General features: G+C 45.0%; 2 protein-coding genes across 2 annotated transcripts in view; both read right to left on the reverse strand.

Annotated features, from left to right (window-relative positions):
* The window catches only part of LOC108162501 (calcium/calmodulin-dependent 3',5'-cyclic nucleotide phosphodiesterase 1), a 113,757-nt gene that overhangs the window by 86,344 nt on the left and 8,381 nt on the right, over window positions 1-19,032 (reverse strand). Inside the window, exon 2 of the mRNA XM_033394106.1 lies at window positions 10,121-10,159. The gene's annotated coding sequence lies outside the window, so the exon portion shown is untranslated. The remainder of the gene's footprint in view (window positions 1-10,120; window positions 10,160-19,032) is intronic.
* Window positions 16,833-17,372, reverse strand: LOC108161302. The gene has a single exon (XM_017295521.2). It carries the CDS (start codon window positions 17,370-17,372, stop codon window positions 16,833-16,835), a length of 540 nt encoding a protein of 179 aa, XP_017151010.2.

Raw genomic sequence — 19,032 nt, forward strand, 5'->3', positions numbered from 1 at the left:
CGACCGACCGACAGACCGGCTTTAATTTGGTAAATTAATTCTGAAATATTTAGGTCGCAAATATCCTAAAACCCTCATGATACCCCACATCGTCCCACTCGGCAAGGTCACGCCATAAGGGTACAGATGAAAGACCAGCCAGGGATATACCAACATATATCGAACAAAGGGGAGCATAAAGGAGGTCCTTACTCGACTAAGGGATACCCAATGTTGGAAGAGATGTAATTGAAGAGGCTATATAAGAGGAAACCCGATGGAAATAGGTTGAAATGGAGCCCATGTCGAGGCTATAATATTGCTTTGATTTAACGGATTCTTTGTGGATCTTTCGATAACAAAACACTTCCAAATATCAGCTAAATGGCTTAGAGCTCTTGGAATCTTTAAGATTCTCTTTCCTACCCTCTGCCTGTTACATATACTCCTCCCAAGCCCCATATACCCCTTGTTTCCGCAGTATCCCGCCATAAAAAAGAAGTGTAGCACAAACCAAAACCAAATCCAAAGAGAATGTTGAAAATTTAAGGATACCCATCGGTTAGCAGGGGGGGGCTTGGGGCTCGGGGGTCATGGGGCATGGGGCAGCCTGCTGTTGCCTTTGATTTGAGCGCGCGCGAGATGGAGAGTAATCAACTCAGTTGGAAACATTTGGAGCTGCAAAACTGGAAGCGAAACCAAACGAAACCGACAGCAGTAGATACATATTCTAGATACCCGGAAAAGTGGACCACCAGCCAGGACAATGGACCACGGAACGGAGTTTTTGGGGCTGCCAAACTCTGATCCTTCTTCGGCCACTTGTCTGCTCCGTGCTCGGTGGTGTCCAGGGTCTAGAAATAAATTTCAGGCCGTAAATAAAAATAAAGGGCCAGCAAACATAAACTTTGGGTATATTTTGCGGCTTAAGGACAACAATTGGCTGCTCACTTCTTGATGCACGAAAAACAAGGCAAAAGACAACAAAAACACTGGGCAACACACAAAAATTACCAGCTTTTGAATAAATAATGAAAATTAATGCGGAAAAATGTCCCCTCAAAAACAATCAAAGAGGGGCCAAGGAAAATGCTTTAAATTTTCGCCCTTTTTTTTGTTGTTTAGTGTAATTTTTGTAGATTTTTATTTGGGCTAACCACCCCTGGAAAAACTCTACCTGAAAAGGGTTCCAGCCCAACCTGCCCCACTTTTAGATTGACTGAACAAAAGGGTCATGGGTTGGGTCAAGACCAAGCCCGAAAGAGAGAGGGGGAGGGGGAGAGCAGCTCTGTTTCAGTCGGTTGTAGGTGGGTGGGTCGTATCATCGCCGTTGAGTTAAGTGTTAATCCGCTTTTGTTATTGTTTGGCATACAGCCTGCCAGCGGGAAGAAAGGATCCATCCTTACGGTCAGGTGTTAAGCGGTGTGTCTGCCACTCTCCCTCCACCCCGCTCCCATGGATTTCCTATTCCTGGGTTACATAATTGTTAATTTAAAATGTGTTTAATGCAAATTTAGTTGTCCCTCTGCCTCTGAGCCCCTAATTGCTTCGTCCCAGTGCCAGCCGTTGTCCATTCGGGCCTTAAGCTCTTGATTTACAAAAAGGGGAGGCATGGGGCATGAGGCATGGCACATGCCGCCTGGTAGACAGACAAATTGTTAAGCAAATATTTGCAGTAAGCCAGCGATTTGTTGGGTCCACTTCATGCAACCCAAAGGGTCAACAAGGGGCAACCGGGGCAACAGGTTCTGCCAGCAACAAGTTGACAAGGTCCTCCACTCCAATCACTCCAGTCGCCAAAGCAAACTTTTCTTATCTCTCCATGTGATTTTTTTGGGGAATTTTAAGTAATTAATATTGCCACTCGAAACACGGAAACTTCTTTCGCCTTGCGAGGCACAGAACTATGCATACACACGATTGTTGGTGCGAGAACCGAGATTCCCCGAGATTCCCGAGAAACTACGAGCGTCGTCGCACGGACACGGACCCGGAGACGGCACGGCACGGCGGTGGCTTCCTGTTGCTGCTACGGGGTATTACCTTCCGGCAAACGTGTTGCCAATCAACTGACGAGACCAGCAAATCATGTCCTTTGAAAGAGCAGGGCAGGCCAACGAAGAGCGGAAGCTCTGATGCGTGGCCCCCAAAGAGCCTCAATCATCTGATAAAAGCTTTTTTTCACAGCAAAGAGAGAGGCTTGGAAGAGGTAGCGAGGGAGAAGAGTAATGCAGGGCTAGAATTTACTCGAAGCAGAAGGTTTATAATTATAGAAAAATTATGTTAAAAATGCCATATAAAAGATATTTTTTTCCACATTTTTCCTTAATTTTTTTAATCATTTTTTCCCTTTCTTCTTATCACAAAAATTAACCTTGAGGATGCGTTTTTTCCTATTGATTTACCTAGTATTCCCTTCTGATATTATTTCCTCAGCCCAACAGCTGACGGGCAGGACTCTCTATGGTTGAACGGCTCTCTTAAGGACCCCCAGAGCTTTTCACCACAAAGCTATGGGAGTTTCCTGCCGCCGCACGCCAGAGGGCGCCAAGAACGAACAGGAATCGAAGGAATTTCATGGCATTTTTGGCGGTTAAAAATCAACGCAACGTTTTGGGTTTGTTGTCTCCCAAGGAAGCCCCAAGGATACGTATATTGACGGCAAACGTCAGAGTCCTGTGTAATTTATGACGCCACCAAAGAGTGCGGCAGGAACTGGGGCTGGGGTATGGTAAAAAGAGAGGCGAGTGGGAGTGGCTGTGGGAATGGGTGTCGTTCTGCAGGTGTTTAGTTATTTATGCCTTGTCACACGTCGTATTCTGCACGGAACAAATGTACGCGTATCCTGCTGAGTGCTTGCAGACATCATGAGGATGGGAATGAGGCACGGCACACAGCCATAAAGGATTTGACCCAATGATCCCCCTCCTTCTGCTCCTGCTGGCAACATTTTTCGCGTTTAAACTGCTGCCAAGAAAATGCTGAAAAACCTCGAGTGAAACATTTATTGTGGGCAGGATTTAAGCATCCTTGCCGGCGCAAAGTGATATATGGATGTGGCTGGGGATGAGCCGTTGAATAACAAGCAAACTCTAATTGAAAAACTTGAAGGAGGAGACAGACTTGTTGCCCTAATTAAATCCTTTGGCTTTGCATATTTATGCACTCTGCAGTCTGCAGTCTGCATTTGCATTTGCATTTAGATCGGAATCATCATCCCTGCAGCAGGAAAAGTAGTGGTGGAAATTACAAGAAAATTGTCAAGGATAAGTGGGGGAAAATGAAATGAAATTGCAATTAACAAAGTCAGTAATTGTGGCGTTGAAAACTTGGCAAACTTGGGTTTTGGGAGGTATTTATGGACTTAGAATGGAGTTCGATATTTGAAGAATTTATTCCATATTTATCAGCATTTTCGGGTCTAAAAATATCCCCCAAAGTGTATGCTCCACATACGCCTGGAGGCTGCACAATCAACCACTTGTTTAACAACGTGTTGAGGCGTTGAGGGAAAAAAATGTTTGGCATGTTGCCCACACCAGGAGTCGGGTTTTTCCTGCGGCACATTTGGGGGCTTTTTTTTGCCATGGTTATTGCGACACAATTTAATCAAAGGCTCTTACTCTTTAGCTGCTTTTCTAATTTAATCAAAACTATGCTTTCATGTTTATAAATGATGTTTCTTTATCCTAGCATTTATTAGGTTTTTATGCCCCATCGAGAACAATTTTCTCTCAAGTCATCAAGTCGGTTTAAATTGCAAATTTCACGGTAAATTAAACAATAGTTCAAATTTCTGGATACCACCCCCTACCACCCCTCACCACTGAGTTTGTGGTTTCGTCTGGCCATAGATCCTGGGTGTCCCCGCCACAAGTCAGGACTTCTCTCCGACTCAAGCTGTGTGGTGCGTGCTGTGCTGTTGATGTGTGTCCTGTCCGTCTCCCTCGGCTCGGAACTGTCTCCTGGTAATGCACTGTCTCTGCTCTCCTCTCTCCTCTGGCTCCTGTCTTTTGTCTCCTTCTGTTTGTGAGTGTATTCCACTAGACTATCATGACATTTGAATAATGCGAGCACATTTGGCATTTTATTTTATCATCAGGCATTTTGCTGATGTGCTTACACATCCGCCTCCTGCTCCTCCGCCTCCCCTTCGAGGACAACTCCCCATCTTTTTTGCCAACAAAAGAAGCATCATCTTCTGATGAAATTAAACTGCTTTTGGTCCTGCTAGAGATGGTCCCTGCTAGAGATGGTCCTTGGTTCAAAAGCAATTGCTCCTCCCCGCCTCCTGCCTCGTCCTAGAGCTCTTGCTCTTGACTTGCTTTCCTTTTATTTGCCTTTACTATTATATTCCCTCATTCATTTGTCTCATCGTTTTCCCACCCCCCCCCCCCCCCCCACGTCTCACGCCCTGCCTGGAGGAGGTTAAAGGGCACTGGGGCGTGGTCTAATTACAGCTTGAGGAAAAACTTTCTCATTGTTGCTTCCCATAAAAGAGAGAGCGAGAGTCTTGCAACAATTTTTGTGTCTGTTTTTAGGAGGCAATAATTTTCGGTAAACTTTCCAATTAGAAGGTTAAGTATACGCGGCATAGGCCCGGCCAGAGCTCTCGAGAGCCACATATTTTCCTGTGGCTTTTTGGCCCTCAGGGGGGTTTCCTGTTGTTATTACAGCGAGACTTTTGCCCCTTAACAATGCATTGAAATTTTGATTGCAACCATTAAAATGCAAGCGCACGGGGCACCGGCGACGACTCTGTTGGTGGTGCCCCCGAAAGCACAGCATAATGAACATTTTTTCTGGTTGCAAGGTCAGGCAAGGACGACACACAATTGTTGCTGCCCTTTACTCACTTTTACGAGTAGTGGCTGTGGCAGGTTCCTGCTTCTCGTGTTTTTATAATTTGTTCGTGCCACAATGGCGGGGCCCCCAACAGCGACAGCCGCAGCAATTAGAGCCCAGCTCTGCTCTGCTCTCGGAAAACAAAACAAAAACAGCCAAAAAAAAAAACACAAAAAAAACCTAAACTTAAAACAAAAAGAAAAACTAAAAACACACAACAAAAAATGTGTGTGCTGCATGACAAATTGCCGGAGAGCTTCAACCAACCCAAAAATAAAATAAAAATGAAAGAAGAGAAAAGAGAAAAGAAAAGACAACATGCAACATAACAAGTGGCACAACAGAACAAAGCATCTGTGGATGGGGCACAACATGCAAAGACGGCTAAAACGGAAGACTTTTGACCTACAAAAAGGGAAAAGAATGAAAGGAGAATCAGCCACATCGATTTGAGGCACATTTATGGCACCTTTATGGCACCTTGAAATGGAGCAATTAAGAAATTACTTTGGCTTTCGATATTGATCCCAAAATGGGAGTCTCTTAAACCCACAATCCATGAAATTGTGATTCAATGAGAGCTGCAGTTGAAAAAAGAAGAAAGGACCCCAAACTTCCATTCATCGAAAAGAGCGGATAGGATGCCTTCTTTTCCCTCCCTCCCCCATCAAAATAGTTTCCCAGAAATACCGCAACAGGCACTTGTAAACTGAGTATTTGAATCAAGGCGAAAGGTATAAATCAATAAAACTAAAGGCATGGCATGCTCGGGCACAAAATCTACTCGAGGCTGCAAGACTTTGGGGCGGCCTCAGCATCGAGTCTGCGACTATGGGGGCCTCCTGGTCGACAGCCTCGTTTCTCGAGTATCCTCTTCTATCAACCTCGAGGCTCATGTCCTTCATCGCTCCTCTCCTAAAATGTTATTGGTATTCTGGGATTTTGATGTAATACTCGTATATTGCAAGCCAAATATTGATTCTTCGAGTCGATTAATGCGACAATTCCCTCCAAGACAGGGAGGGGGGGGATATAGGGGCAATGTCTGTGTGCCACACAAAATTAATATAACATTTATGAGTCACTTATTGTGTCCTCATTATGTAAAGGGCCGGACCAGGCCAGACCAGGCCGAAGGGTGACCGCATAACCAACAAATGACCCGCACAGCCGGTGGTGGCACTGACTCCTTGCCACCAACCACACGCCACGCCCCACGCCCCGCGCCCCACATCCTGGATTCGTTGGTGACTGCATTTGTCCCTGTTTTTGGGGCTATTGGGTGCACAAATTGGCGGAAATTATGCAACGATAATGTTGTATAACGATTGGCAAAAGGCAATTTTATGGATTCCTTGAACCCGCCCCGCCCTGCCCCTCCTCTCTGCGGCTTGCAGTTAATTTTACCACAAATTGCACAACATTTTCTGGGAGCTACGTGCAATTATGGGTGTGCTCCGTGTGTAGTTTGTTTTTATGCAGGTTTGGGCTTGGAGGCAGTTTTATTTGAAAATTTTCCTGATAACTAATTTGCATGCCTGAGAGGATTTGGCCCTCATATGAGAGGATAACACAAGGCTTACAGGCACACAAAACAAAAAGGGTTAATGGGCTGAACAATGAATAATTTATTAGATTTATTTTTAAACAAAGGAAGTTTAATCTTTGTGGAATTCTTCAAAAACTCAATTAAAACCCACTTTTTTGTGGGTATTTCACTTCTAACAAACAGCAAACGAAAGAAGAGACCAGATTACCCGAAAAAATACAGCTATACTCAGGCCAGAGATCATTTATCTGCCATTCAGGGACTTTACAACTTCGGGGATATCCCCAAGTCCGAAGAAAACCAATACAAAGTTCGTTAAATTCGTTTGCAAACAAGACCTGAAAATATGCTCATCATAAGGGAGGGTTTCTAGAGAGTGAGCGGGGAAAAAGTCCGAAATTTGCTGATTTGACACAGAAAAAAGGCCAACACTGGCGTCTTGTAGTACGTTTTGAAGGGGCATTACGAAATAATGAGAGTAAAAATAAGAATAAAAGCGTCTTTCAATCCGTTTTGGAGGGTCGTTTCTAAATAATGAGATTTCTGGGGCGCCAATACCGATTCCCACCGAATCGGTGCACTTTTTTTTCAACAAATCTGTCAACCCATAAATATTTACAGGAAAAACAGAAATATTTACTCTTGCCTGTGGGTTCTGTGGGCGTTACCTATGGGACCGGAAGAGTCCACCTGAGAAGAGCTAAAATTCCCTCTCTTTTAAAGTCTCTAAATAATCTGCCGAGTACACATGTCATGAGCGAATTTCCATAGTGCAACACAGGAATACAGAATCCGAAATTTGCATGGAAATAGCATGCGATGCGAGGCAGAATTTCATGCCTTTTGCTACAGTGCGTGTCGCGAATATAAGTTAGATTTACATAGTGGCAAAACGTGACATATGTATAGTGGCGAAGTGCAGTGTTCGTAGGTCGTTTGTCGGCAGCATTCATTTCTCAGTTGAAAATTTTCAATATTCATGAATGTTCGTCCTTAAATGAGTGTCAGGCCGTTGTCCCTGGCCGTTGGACAGGACATGACATAGGGCACAATGATAATGCCTTAATTATTCAACAAGGATTCGCTCTTTGCCTGCCACGAACCTCACATAAAATACCATAAAAGCCCAGGCAAATGCCATTGACAGCAGTTTTCGTGGGACATGGCAAGGGGGGGCTAGGGGGCTTGGGGCATGGAGCGTGAGTAAACATGCTCACACGTATTTGCAGGAATGCCCGAAAATATATTTCATATTTATAACATAATTCGATATAATGCCCTTAGCGGCACATTCCCATAAAAACTGGGGAGGGGCAAGGGCGGGCCAAATGCCGCATACTGACCAACAACACCGTCATCATCATCATCCAGATAACAATGGAGGGTGGGGGGGGAAGGGGGGGCCACGTGGTCAACACAAAAGGACAACAGCAAAACGCACTTTGCCTAGTGAGGCATTAACATCTGTTGTACGTTATCGTATCTGCTGTACGGAACCGCTGCTTGCCTCAATCTGTATCTCCATTCCCCGATCCCCCCCAAACAAACGAAAAACCTAGTTTCTAAACCAAAGCCCTCATAAATAATCGGTTTGGCTAATGGATTTCGGATTTGGTCAATATGCCAAGCCAAGCCATGCCTCCTCTCCCTCCCCCTCCCCTTCTCCATCTCCTTGGAGACTCCTGCGCATCCTTCTCTTGGTTAAGCAAAGGATGTGGGTGGCCTGCTTGAGGAAATGAGATTTCCCCAGCATTTTGCAATTGATGCAATTAAACTGTATTTGTATTTATTGTACCTGCAGGACAGAAGCCACGACGCAGCAGGCAGGAGCCCAACCATGGGCTTCATGGCTGCATTTTGTGGCATAAATAAAACAAAAATCAAAGGGAATTCTACTTTTTCTCAACGCAAAAACGTCATCAAATGAAATGAGAACCTCCTAAGGCATAACTTTCCCTTTCATCAATTGAAATTCTGCACATTTCCATTGCTAATCCGCTCCACTATGCAGGAGCCTTCCTTGCGATGGTCAGCCGTCGACAGCCTTGGCATTCAGGCAGGTACCCGAGTCGCTGCCCCGCATCGTGTGGCGGGTTCTGCATAATGTAAGACAATTCTCTGTCGCCTCATTTTATTAACTGCTTCTTGAGCCCCACATGAGCGCTGCTCCCCCGTCCTCCGCTCCTTGGGTTTGCCGGCTTTAATGCCGGCTTTCATGTTTATGTCCGGAGCACTTGGGGCTGCCTTAAATATGCTAATAATTCCACGACGCTGCTTTATTAAATTTCTATGGCAACCGAGTAAAATGAAATGCGCCCCAAAATGACATAAGTTATTTAGCCTTAGCGATTCCGCTGGTGCCGCGCAAAATTAACACAAGGAGGGGGAGTCCTCCCCGGGAAAACCAGAAGTCGACACTCAACGCCCCCCCCCCCCCCTTTGCGACTGCCGTTTTATGGCCACGCCTTCTTCGTAAAGTGGCTTTTGCCTGCGTCTTTCCGGTTTTGCCTTTTTTTTAATGCCAGCTTTAAAATCTGAAAATTGTGTCCTTAAACCCACACTGGAGCACAGTGGAGCCCACTGGAGCCCAGTGGAAGTTTAATGCAGAAATAATTATTCCATTTAATGCGACAGCTTTAATCATTTGTGGCCAAGAGAGAGAGGGGGGGAGCGGGGAGGGCAAATCTCTAGTTTAATGGCTGCTCTTTCTATCAACCATTAAATTTGCTTTAAAGTTAGATCAAAGAATCTTAGATCCGCGCCAAAGAAGCCTCAGTACCCTGCCCCTCGGTTGCCTTTCCTCCTGGAGGCTGAAGGATAAACAATTCATAAAAAATTCATTGCCATTGCAGTGTCCTGTATTCAGTGCCGCCACAAATCCTTCCTTAATTGTTTTGTAATAATAATTAATGATATTCATTGCCAGGATACACCCACACACACACACAATTAAAGCTGTCAATAATGACAGGCGATAATGAAGTGGGGAAGCAGCTAATTATTTAAAACCCTTTCGCCGGCAGAAACAGGACATGAATGTGCAAATAATACTCGTACTCGTCCTCGCCAGAGCATTGTTTTGTATTGCAGGTCCATTGTGGCACTTTTGTTTGATCAGGCGCCAAATCTTTGTTAATTATGCGCTGCCTCCCATTGAGCCATAAATCATAATTGATGGCTCGAAGCGGTGGGGCTTAATAAATATTGACACAGCAGGCAATTAATCACGCACGCAGAAGTAGCCTTGTTAATGTGTGTGCAAGGATTTTTTATACAATTATCAAAAGCAAACACACACACAAATACGCGGTGGGGACAGGTGCGGCCCCATGAATCACAATTATAATCCCCAACGAAATTTAAGCATCGATTCTCCAGCTTTTAATGAAGAAGCCACATAATTATCTGTGATTTTTAGTTGCATTTCCCGTAAATATAGCAGCAAGGGATCTACTCTGTCTAGCCTCATCAAAAAGCCATTCAAGCCAAACGAAAATCTCTTAAAATATCTCTTAAAAACACCATTTTTCAGGGCCCAGCCAGAGAGAGAAAGAGAGAGAGAGAGAGAGCTCCATGGCCATATGCCAAATTCAGATTGACAGTGAAAAATGGTTTTATTCTGTGAATATTTTTTTTGTGGAAATGAAACATTTTTCCAAGAGATGATAAATATGCAAATTATTTGTTGACCCCCAAAACAGGACCTTTGCCTGATTACAATAGACATCAAATGGCCAAAAGACTTACCTTTTTGGCTCCTTTTAGTCGCTTTGTTGTCGTCGTCGCCTGCAAAGAAAGGAAAAGGGGGAGAAGCAGTCGATTAGGAGGTGACCAGAGCAGAGATTTAAATGCAGCATAAACACAGGACACGCCTCGCATGAATATCAAAATATGGAAGGCCCCCACAAAAACACAAACAGAAACGAAAGACGGAGTCTTCCGCTTAGAGAGGGATTTCCTTCGAGTGGCAACTGCTCAAGTGATGAGCCTGTTTACTTATACACACCCACACACACACACACAGGATATGGGATATGAGGTTACTTAAGCCGATTCCTTGGCCATTGGACAGGATCTGGAGCCCCACTTGACTGCGAGTGTCGTCGTCTGCTGCGTGCATATTTTGGCATAAAAATGCCAGCTTATAAATATTATGTTACGGCTCAATACGGCTTAGGACTCGCAGGCCCTTGGCTCTGATTGTCGCCCATTAGTCATTAGCATGCTAGCCGTACCCGTGCATCGAGGAAGTGTGACTCGAGTGGTCGCTGATGGATTGGGTTCCGACAGCACGGATTTATGAAGCCACACATATGCCCTGGCCTTTGAATCTGTCGCTTAGATTCCTGCTCTTAATGGGTCTTGGGCAACATTCGCCTGAGATCCCAACTTGGCCCAAACAAGCGCTGAGACGGCTAATGAGGCGGTTGGGGGGCGGTGGCCCCCTGCTGAGGCCCGGCCAGCGTGGTAATGACACTCATTAACGCAGCTCAAAGTACAGCCCGAGCAGGGAGAGTCCTGCGTCCCATGGTTCCTTTCGTTTACGCATTTGCCGCCTGCTAATCGTCTTGGCCTTTGCAACGTTTGCATAATGCCCGAACAGACAAAGTTCCTCTACACTAAGGAGTTCAAGTGGGAGAGGGTACAATGGGTTTCTTAAGAGGTTTGACTGGCAGGGAAGTGGGTGTTATGCACCCCAAGAGGTATAGATTAGAGCCCTGCAGGAATCTACTGTATTCATAAGATCACAGCTATAGTCGTGCCTCTTGAATGCTTTCGGCTATTACGAATCCTTCTTTTAGGCCCCGAATAACTCAAAACCGAGAGTGCTACGAAGTACTGCGAAGTTTGTGTGCCTTCGGCTATGCACTTTCGGCTTTATTGGCCCTGAAGGAAATTTTTAAAGAATATATTTCGTTTGTTTGGAACAAAACATGCTGTTGCTGTATAAGAAATTAATTTTTTGTTAGTTTAGAGCACGATATGCCACATAACCAGCACATCAAGTGAAGAGTGAGCGAGAAAACAAAATAAAAATTTCGGATCGGACACAGAAAAGTTTTGAGCGAGCATTTTGATGGAATGGGAGAGCTTTGCCACCGACCGAAAGAAGCGAATACCAATGGAAGGGCTATAGTATTTATTCATAGCCATGATCCTTCTGTTTCCATAAGTTTTATTCGATTAGCTTCAGGCTTTTTTGGCCTACGAATGGCAGATATACGAAACTACAAGCGGGACACTATACACCCCACTATAACCGATATGTAATCCCCAGGTTCTACCATCTTCCTACCGCCAGAGCATCCAATCTTCGTTGCCACATTTCATGACTTTTTTCGTATCTATTTGTGAGTCCCATTTTATTTTTAGCACAAGTTTTTGCCGTTTATTTTTCTCGCTGTTTTCTTGGTCATTTGCCCCTTAGAGCAATCTAATTATGGGGCTGTGAAAATTCATTAATGCCAAAGTGAGAGGCAACAACGAGCGAACAGGACATCGGGGCCCGACAAAATTAATTATCCATCAGAATTAGCGGCGTATTCCGGCCTTCCCTTTTGTCACTTTGCATATTTTTCACGCCTCTTTGCCGGTTGGCCGCCAGTCGCCTTTTGGTTGGATTTCCATTAAGTTCCATTTTTGGGATTCTGCGGACGCTCCATGGCTGATCATCAATAAAAATTTAATGATTGCGTTAAGCTGCAGCTGCTGTCGTCCATTCACCCACCCACACACGTATCCTATGGCCGGTGGGTCCTGCAATTCGATTAAGTTCTCGTGTTGGCTCCGGTCCGGTTCTCCCTGGAGGGCGAAATCTGCCGAGTGTGCAACATTTTGTCTCCCGGGGGCAGGGGCAGGGCATCAACATTTTAATGAAGTTGTAATGAGTCAAGGGTTCCGCCACACTCTGACTCCTACTACACCTCCTGCTCCCCCCACCCTTGGGGGCACGCAAATATTTGCCCATATAAATTACAGACATACTCCCGTACTCGTCCTGGCACTCGTATCTGTGTGGCACATTTTACGTGCTTTGAATTTCAAATTGCATTCAATTTTTCCCCATCATTTCTGTTGGTTTCAGCCAAAAACAAAAAACAAAACGATATGGACTCAAACGGCGTGCACGGTCAGCGGAGAGGGCCTGGAATTTGACTGGTAGAAATGTGTGGCACGTTTTGATGAAGAATTAAAATGGGAAATTCATTAGTGCGGATAAAATAACATGGGTATTACGAGTATTCGCTGCCCAAAAGGTTTGCCAGCAGCGTTACAGCAATTTTCGTTTTAATTACAAAGTAAATTGAATGCGGCACCTAAATCAATGCAAAATTTTAAGCAAAAGGCTTGTATAATCAACCGAAAATCCAACGATTTATAAACAGAGTCAAAAGCAACAAAAGCCACAAGCTGTGCAGTTTTTGATGTATTATTTAGAGGCATACTTGATTAAATATGTTTAAAATTTGTATGGGCAAAAAAAAATGAAAAATTAATCATTTCTGACCGCCAAAAATTCCTCAAAAATTGCAAATCCATTATATTAATTTTGTATATTATATGCTAGAATTTCCTCGATATCTGTTACCATTTAAATGATGGTTTATTTCTGCGTATCAAAGTATCAATTCCAAGTGAAATTCTTTCCATGTTTTTGCTGAAGCACATTCCCTATTTCCTCTGGATTATAAATCAAAATTGTATCTTAATGGTTTTGCTCCCCCTTTCTCTCTCTCTCTCTCTCTTGGTTACACCTTTCGTGACTGTCGAAAGATCTCAATTTACGGGTAGATTCCCCATGAACACCTCCGATTATAAATCAAACAAAAGTACTAGGGAGGAGAGGGTCTGCCCCCAGCATGACTATGACATAATGCTGCTGCTGTCCCATTCCCAGCCCCATTCCCTGCTTCCCTCTCGAGTGTAAGTGAATTAAAGCGAGTCGCAAGCTGTGTGTAAATTTGCCGGGGCATACTTTGGGGCGCACGGTAATTGAAATTTATGCATAAATTATGCGCATAAACGGACACGGCACGGCCAAGCAATAAACAAAAATAAAATGCCAGAATGGAGAATGGAAAATGGCTCAATTTTCTCAACACATGAAAATTTGATGAGTGGCACAAGAAAAGAAAAGCCAGAGCCGGAGGAGGAGGAGGAGGAGGAGCTCCCAATGTGCTTGTACCGCTTTCAGGCGCTTTTTTATTATTTAGCTATTTTCGTTTTAAAACAATTTGTTTTTGTCGTTGTTTTTCACTTGGAGGCAAGGCAGCACTTCGTGCAGCATCAGCATTCGGCTTGGGCGGGGGGAGAAGCTGGCAGGAAATATGCAAATTTATTGCTGGTCGCGTAGCAGACTTTCCGATGCAGATACTGCGGGCTAGGACACTTTGTTGGCCCACATCTATCGCCATCCCTTTCGGTGTTGCGCTCTGTGGCTTGCCACCGACACGTTGCACAGTTGACTGCCTCAAAAATTGAGCAACGTCCGGGAGCAGTGGCCCTGGCACTGGCAAATTGTATCAAATAACCAAACGTCAGCACAAGTGCAACGGGCAGATGCTACGGAATGTATCTGTATCTGCCAGTGTATCTCTATCTGTTACAGCATCGACTCCTCGCTGTCTGTGTGTGTGTGTTGACATGCCTGTAACTTTGCTCGGGGAATAACCATGCACTCATGGCAGCAGCTTGGAGCGAATGCCAAGCAGGAAGAAAACTGTCTGGCACATTTGTGCAACGCTTTATTTAAATTACTCTATTTGCTAGACAATCTGCCTCGGAAGTGGAAATTAACTACAGATGCTGGGCTGCCGGGTTGCCGGGATCCCTGGCGATAGTTTAAGTCCTCCTTGGCTGGCAGACCCCACTTCAGGTCCACAGAACATTCAATTTAGTGGAAAGTTGTAGCCCCACGCATAGAAAAGTTTTAAATCTATGTTCAAGGATGTCAAGAGTGAACGGGGGACCACAGATTCTACAAAAATCCTCTAAGAAGAGTCCTAGATTTTTGAAGTTTTTGTGGAACGATGAAGGCTCATTCACTCGTGCTTCTTTGTCTATGATTGACTCCTTCAGGAGCCCATAAAAGCAGTCGAATTCAAGCGTGTTCTCATTCGAATTCAAGTACATCTTTCTACGACGGAATTCTAATGAAATTCCAGTGAAAGTGAAACCCAGAACCTCTGTGCCCTGTCCCTCCTTCTTTTTCTTCTTCTCGGTGTCGTCTAGGTGTGCTCTCTCAACCGGCTTAAAGCGCTTAGTCTGTCACCTGGCTAAGGCACACATAGATACACCCATACCTATGTCACAGTGTGGATGTGTGGAATTCCCATCCCACCACCACTCTCCCTCTCACTCGTTGGCCCCTGCCTGAGTGCTTGGCGACCCAAATAGAAGGCAAGACGTTTGTCCTTTTAAAACAATGTTACAAGCAGTCCACCTTCGGCAGGACCTCTGTCCCCTCTGCGGAATTCTAGGACACAAAAGTGAACTCTATTTCATTGTGTTTTTTCCTAAAAATATTTGACAATTTTGCGAAGATTGCAGGCCAGGGCCCGGTGAAATTTTTGAGCTGTAATAAGCAGCTTACAAAAAAAAAACAATCTCCAAGATACAAAGTCGCATTCTCCTTCCTTCCTTCCTTCCTGGGAAAAGGAACATAATGCTTTTGTGGTCTGGTGTTTTTCCGCTGGGAAATGGGAAATGGGAGCTGGTTTAATGTGATGAGGTATGTATTTTCTTGTTGAGCTTTTATTTTTTGCGGTCATTTAATCAGCTGTACACAAAGTGCGGGGAATGGGGGAGTGGGGCGGAAATGAAAGGAGATACATTAGAGCGGAAGCTATTAATATATGCACGATATTTATAGGCATAAACACACACACACACATACACACTTATACATATTTATACATATAATAAATTGGCAATTTCATGGGTAGCTTACGTTAATGGAATTCAAAGGATTTCAAGCCTCGTTGGGCAACATCTGTACTTCAGAGGAACTACCTCTAAAGACGAGCTTAAACTTGGGAGGAACATTGCATCCCTTAATTTTTTCCAACCAGATCCCAGGCTAATCTCCCACTTACAAGCCACAAAGCTTGAAAAGTAGGAAAAATAACCCACCAGGCAATCAGTGGCAGGGCCAGGACCAGCAGCAGAGCCCCAGCTGCGAGGCCAGAGCATAAATTGCAGCTGCGACCAACTCAATCATCCGACAAACATTGTACTGGTAGCAGTACACACTCCCACTGGCAGGAGGCGGACTGCCGGCTGAGATACGTATCTAGCAAATGGTTAGACACACACTTGTGCTCGCTTTTTATGCGCTGGCTCTTGTTTATAGCGCATTTTGCTGAAACAAAGCAGCCTTCCGGAACATTGCACAATAGAATGGCAACGGCAGTGGCAACAACAAGTTGCAAACTCAAAAATAGAGCACCAAAATAGGCGACAAACTGAGCTTGATGCTGGGGAGCCGGCTGTCGCCCGGACGCCCCGCAAATTGATTTTGATAACATGCCACCAGGCCACCATGCTCCCAGAGAGTCTTGCAACGGGAGAAAAGCAAATATGAAGCGAGGGCTAGGCGTTACGACTAAAGAATACCCCCTTGCCCCTAGGCAATCCATAGATACTGATGATTTTGGTAGGAAATAGCTTTATATCTTTACAATTGTGGATGCCCCAGGCTCCTTTTCTCTCCTCAGAATGGCACATATCTCACAGAAATTCATCCGAAAATCCCCGTCACATACAAGCCCTGCAATAGATCATACCCTGGCCCTGCCCTTCGACTGAAACTGAAATAAAAAGTAGAAAAGTAAGCGCCACATTTTGTTTTACTCGTCACTTGTCAGGCAGTAAAAGCAAATTACTTAAAGTTCATTGCTTTAAGCGACGGGGCGGGCCGGGCTGCAGGATGCTGGACAGCACATGCAGGAGAGGGGAGTGAGGAGGGGCACGGGGGACTGCGACGGGATTTGATGGCTGCTGATGGGTGACGGACGATGATGTCGGAGGCGGCTCAACGGTGCCTACTTCCATTCATTTCAGTGCCCCCCCCTCCCCCCACCCTCTGTCCCCTGCCAAGGATTGTCCTTATCAGGCATATACCTTTGGGTGTGTGTTTTAGGGACACTTTGCCTAATGGCCAACATTTAAAAGACATTTTTGTTTATCTCAAACGATGGCCAGCAAGCAAATTGCACAGGAAACACAATTTGTTTGAGGGAAAATGAAGAGTTTCAGAGATAATTGAATGTACAAGGAAATTGCTGAAGGAAAATGAATTATAATTGATTTTCATTTGGGGAAAAATGGCACAAAATGTAAGTTTTAAGATCTGCTTTTTGGTAGATGTTTTTGTGGGTGTATTTCTTCGGTGACCTCTGTGTCATAGTGTTTTGTTGGCAGAAGAACCATCAGTTTTAACGACTAAGACGTCTTGTTCTTAGAACAACTGCCGCTTGGCATATTCATCAACTTTCTCGTGGAACTCCCTGTTGCATTTCCAGGCAAAGATAATCATTTGATGAAAGTTATCGTTCAATATCGTGGCGGTTTCATTGTAGCTTTCCATGGCCCCCGAGGCAAAGGCCTTGAGTTTTTTCGACAAATTCGGGACATACTGATCCACGACATCCACTTGCAGGGTCCAACTCTCGTTGAAGTATCCCTTTGCCCACTCGTAGACGTTCCCCGCATCGCTCAAGGACTGGCGCACGAGATCCTCCACCATTTGGGACACTATCACGACATAGGGATCCACGTATTTCTCATAGCACTGGAATCCCCGAGCGCCGGCCACCAAGGCCACATCGCAGCCCTTCTGCAGGAGTGGCAGTACTCCAGCGTCCTTCAAGGCTTTTCCTGTGGCAGACTCCGCAAATATCCCCTGGCCATTGATCTGAGTGTCGTAGTAAACGGCAACGGAGATCATCAACACTACGAAGATGCCGCACCATTTACATTTCGGTGTAAGGTGGTGCATTTTTTCAACGAATTTTACTTGAATTTTATGATCAAACTGAACGGATATCTGGTCGCTTACTAGTTGGAAATATACACATGATATTCGTACTTTTATTTCAATGTGAACTCTCTCTTTCGATCAGAAGCATCATCACAGCTTGATGTCTGAAATAACCCTATGGGTCCAGCGCCCTTTGTGGATTGTGGGTATCCCTGGGGGATAGCTCGGCCTTTTCCCTCACGTTCTCTACTATTGAAACTAGTCCTGCGATGATCATCTAGTCCCAAACGCGCAGGCGATCCTGACAGCACATAAGCGGTGCCTTGCCTCGAGAGTATCTTCATCCCAGCCTCTAGTGGGAGGGACTTAATACCGCAAATTCTTGGCTGAATTGACTCCTCTTGCCATCCCCATTTCACAGTTTCTAAGACGCCAAATCAAACGCCAATAAAATGGTTAAAAATCTGCGCTCGTTCTCAATGCATCCATCAATCTGCGGCGGAGATTTTCTTCAAATCAAAGCCGATTGATGGAGCGACTGGCATCAATTGTTCAAATCGTATAGAAATTGATTGTCAGCCCTTGAACCCCACACCTACCTCCCGTTTTGGTGGCAAAAACAAGGACAAAGGTCGTCTAATCTCTGGACCATGCACCAACTTTACATAGATGATTGGACACAGGACACAATTCGTATTCTTTTTGCTGTTAAAGCGAATAAGGATGCCTGTGCGTGGGTCTCGGAGAGTTTGTCATCCCTTTTTGGGGCATTTTTATTGATCCCCCGGGAGCCAGAGACAAGGACACACACCTAACCCGACTTGTGTTTGACATAAATTATGTCAATCGCTGGCAATTTGTTGGGCATTAAGTGGCAGAGAGTATATGGGATTTGTGGGGACACGGAACTGCCTGTCAGGCTGCATAGTTAAAGGAACAAAAGGCGCTTAGTGGCGCCTACAAAAACCGTGTCAGGGGCACAAAAACTTTGCTCTCATTCGCACCTGTCTTTGCGGCTTTTAATTATGCAAAAGTAGGCGGTGTTTCGGCTAAGAAAAACGACAACTTTCCTGAGCTTCTAAAACAATGTTCCCCGTGGGGCTGCTAGATAAAAGTAATATATGTCGAGAACAAGTTTAAATGAAATTTCTTTCACCACAGACACACACCCCCCACCACCACCCACCACCCACCACAGACACTTGTACATGATTTAGGGGACGGAGAGGGAGAGCTGAAAGCCAATAAATCAATGACAAAGCCACTGGAGGGCGCCCTACAAGGGCCCACGCTGGGTGGATGGGTGGATGGGGGCGGAAAAAGTTCAAGGCCATAATCCCATTCGATGCCGCCACAAATACGCCAATCATGTCATACATAATGTATGATTGGGCCGCACTTTTGCGGTTCCCCCACAGATCCGATGAAGGAGATCCCACCCACCCTCCTTCTGGCCAACAGGTTCTCCTCTTGGCCAATTACAAAATTTAGCACGCCTCAAAAACGAAACTAGTATGGCCGGAAAAAAACTTATGGGGCAAAAAAGAGAAATGCGAAACTTTTCCCATTACCAAGGAAAACTGCCAAAGCACTCCACTCCCCCGCAAAGCCGGCGTCAAGAGCCTTGAAATCGAAAAGCCAAAAACCCCAAACCAAACGCAAGACCCAACGACCGAAA

This window comes from Drosophila miranda, chromosome 4 (genome assembly GCF_003369915.1).
Source record: "Drosophila miranda strain MSH22 chromosome 4, D.miranda_PacBio2.1, whole genome shotgun sequence".
In the NCBI taxonomy this organism is placed as follows: Eukaryota; Metazoa; Arthropoda; class Insecta; order Diptera; family Drosophilidae; genus Drosophila; species Drosophila miranda.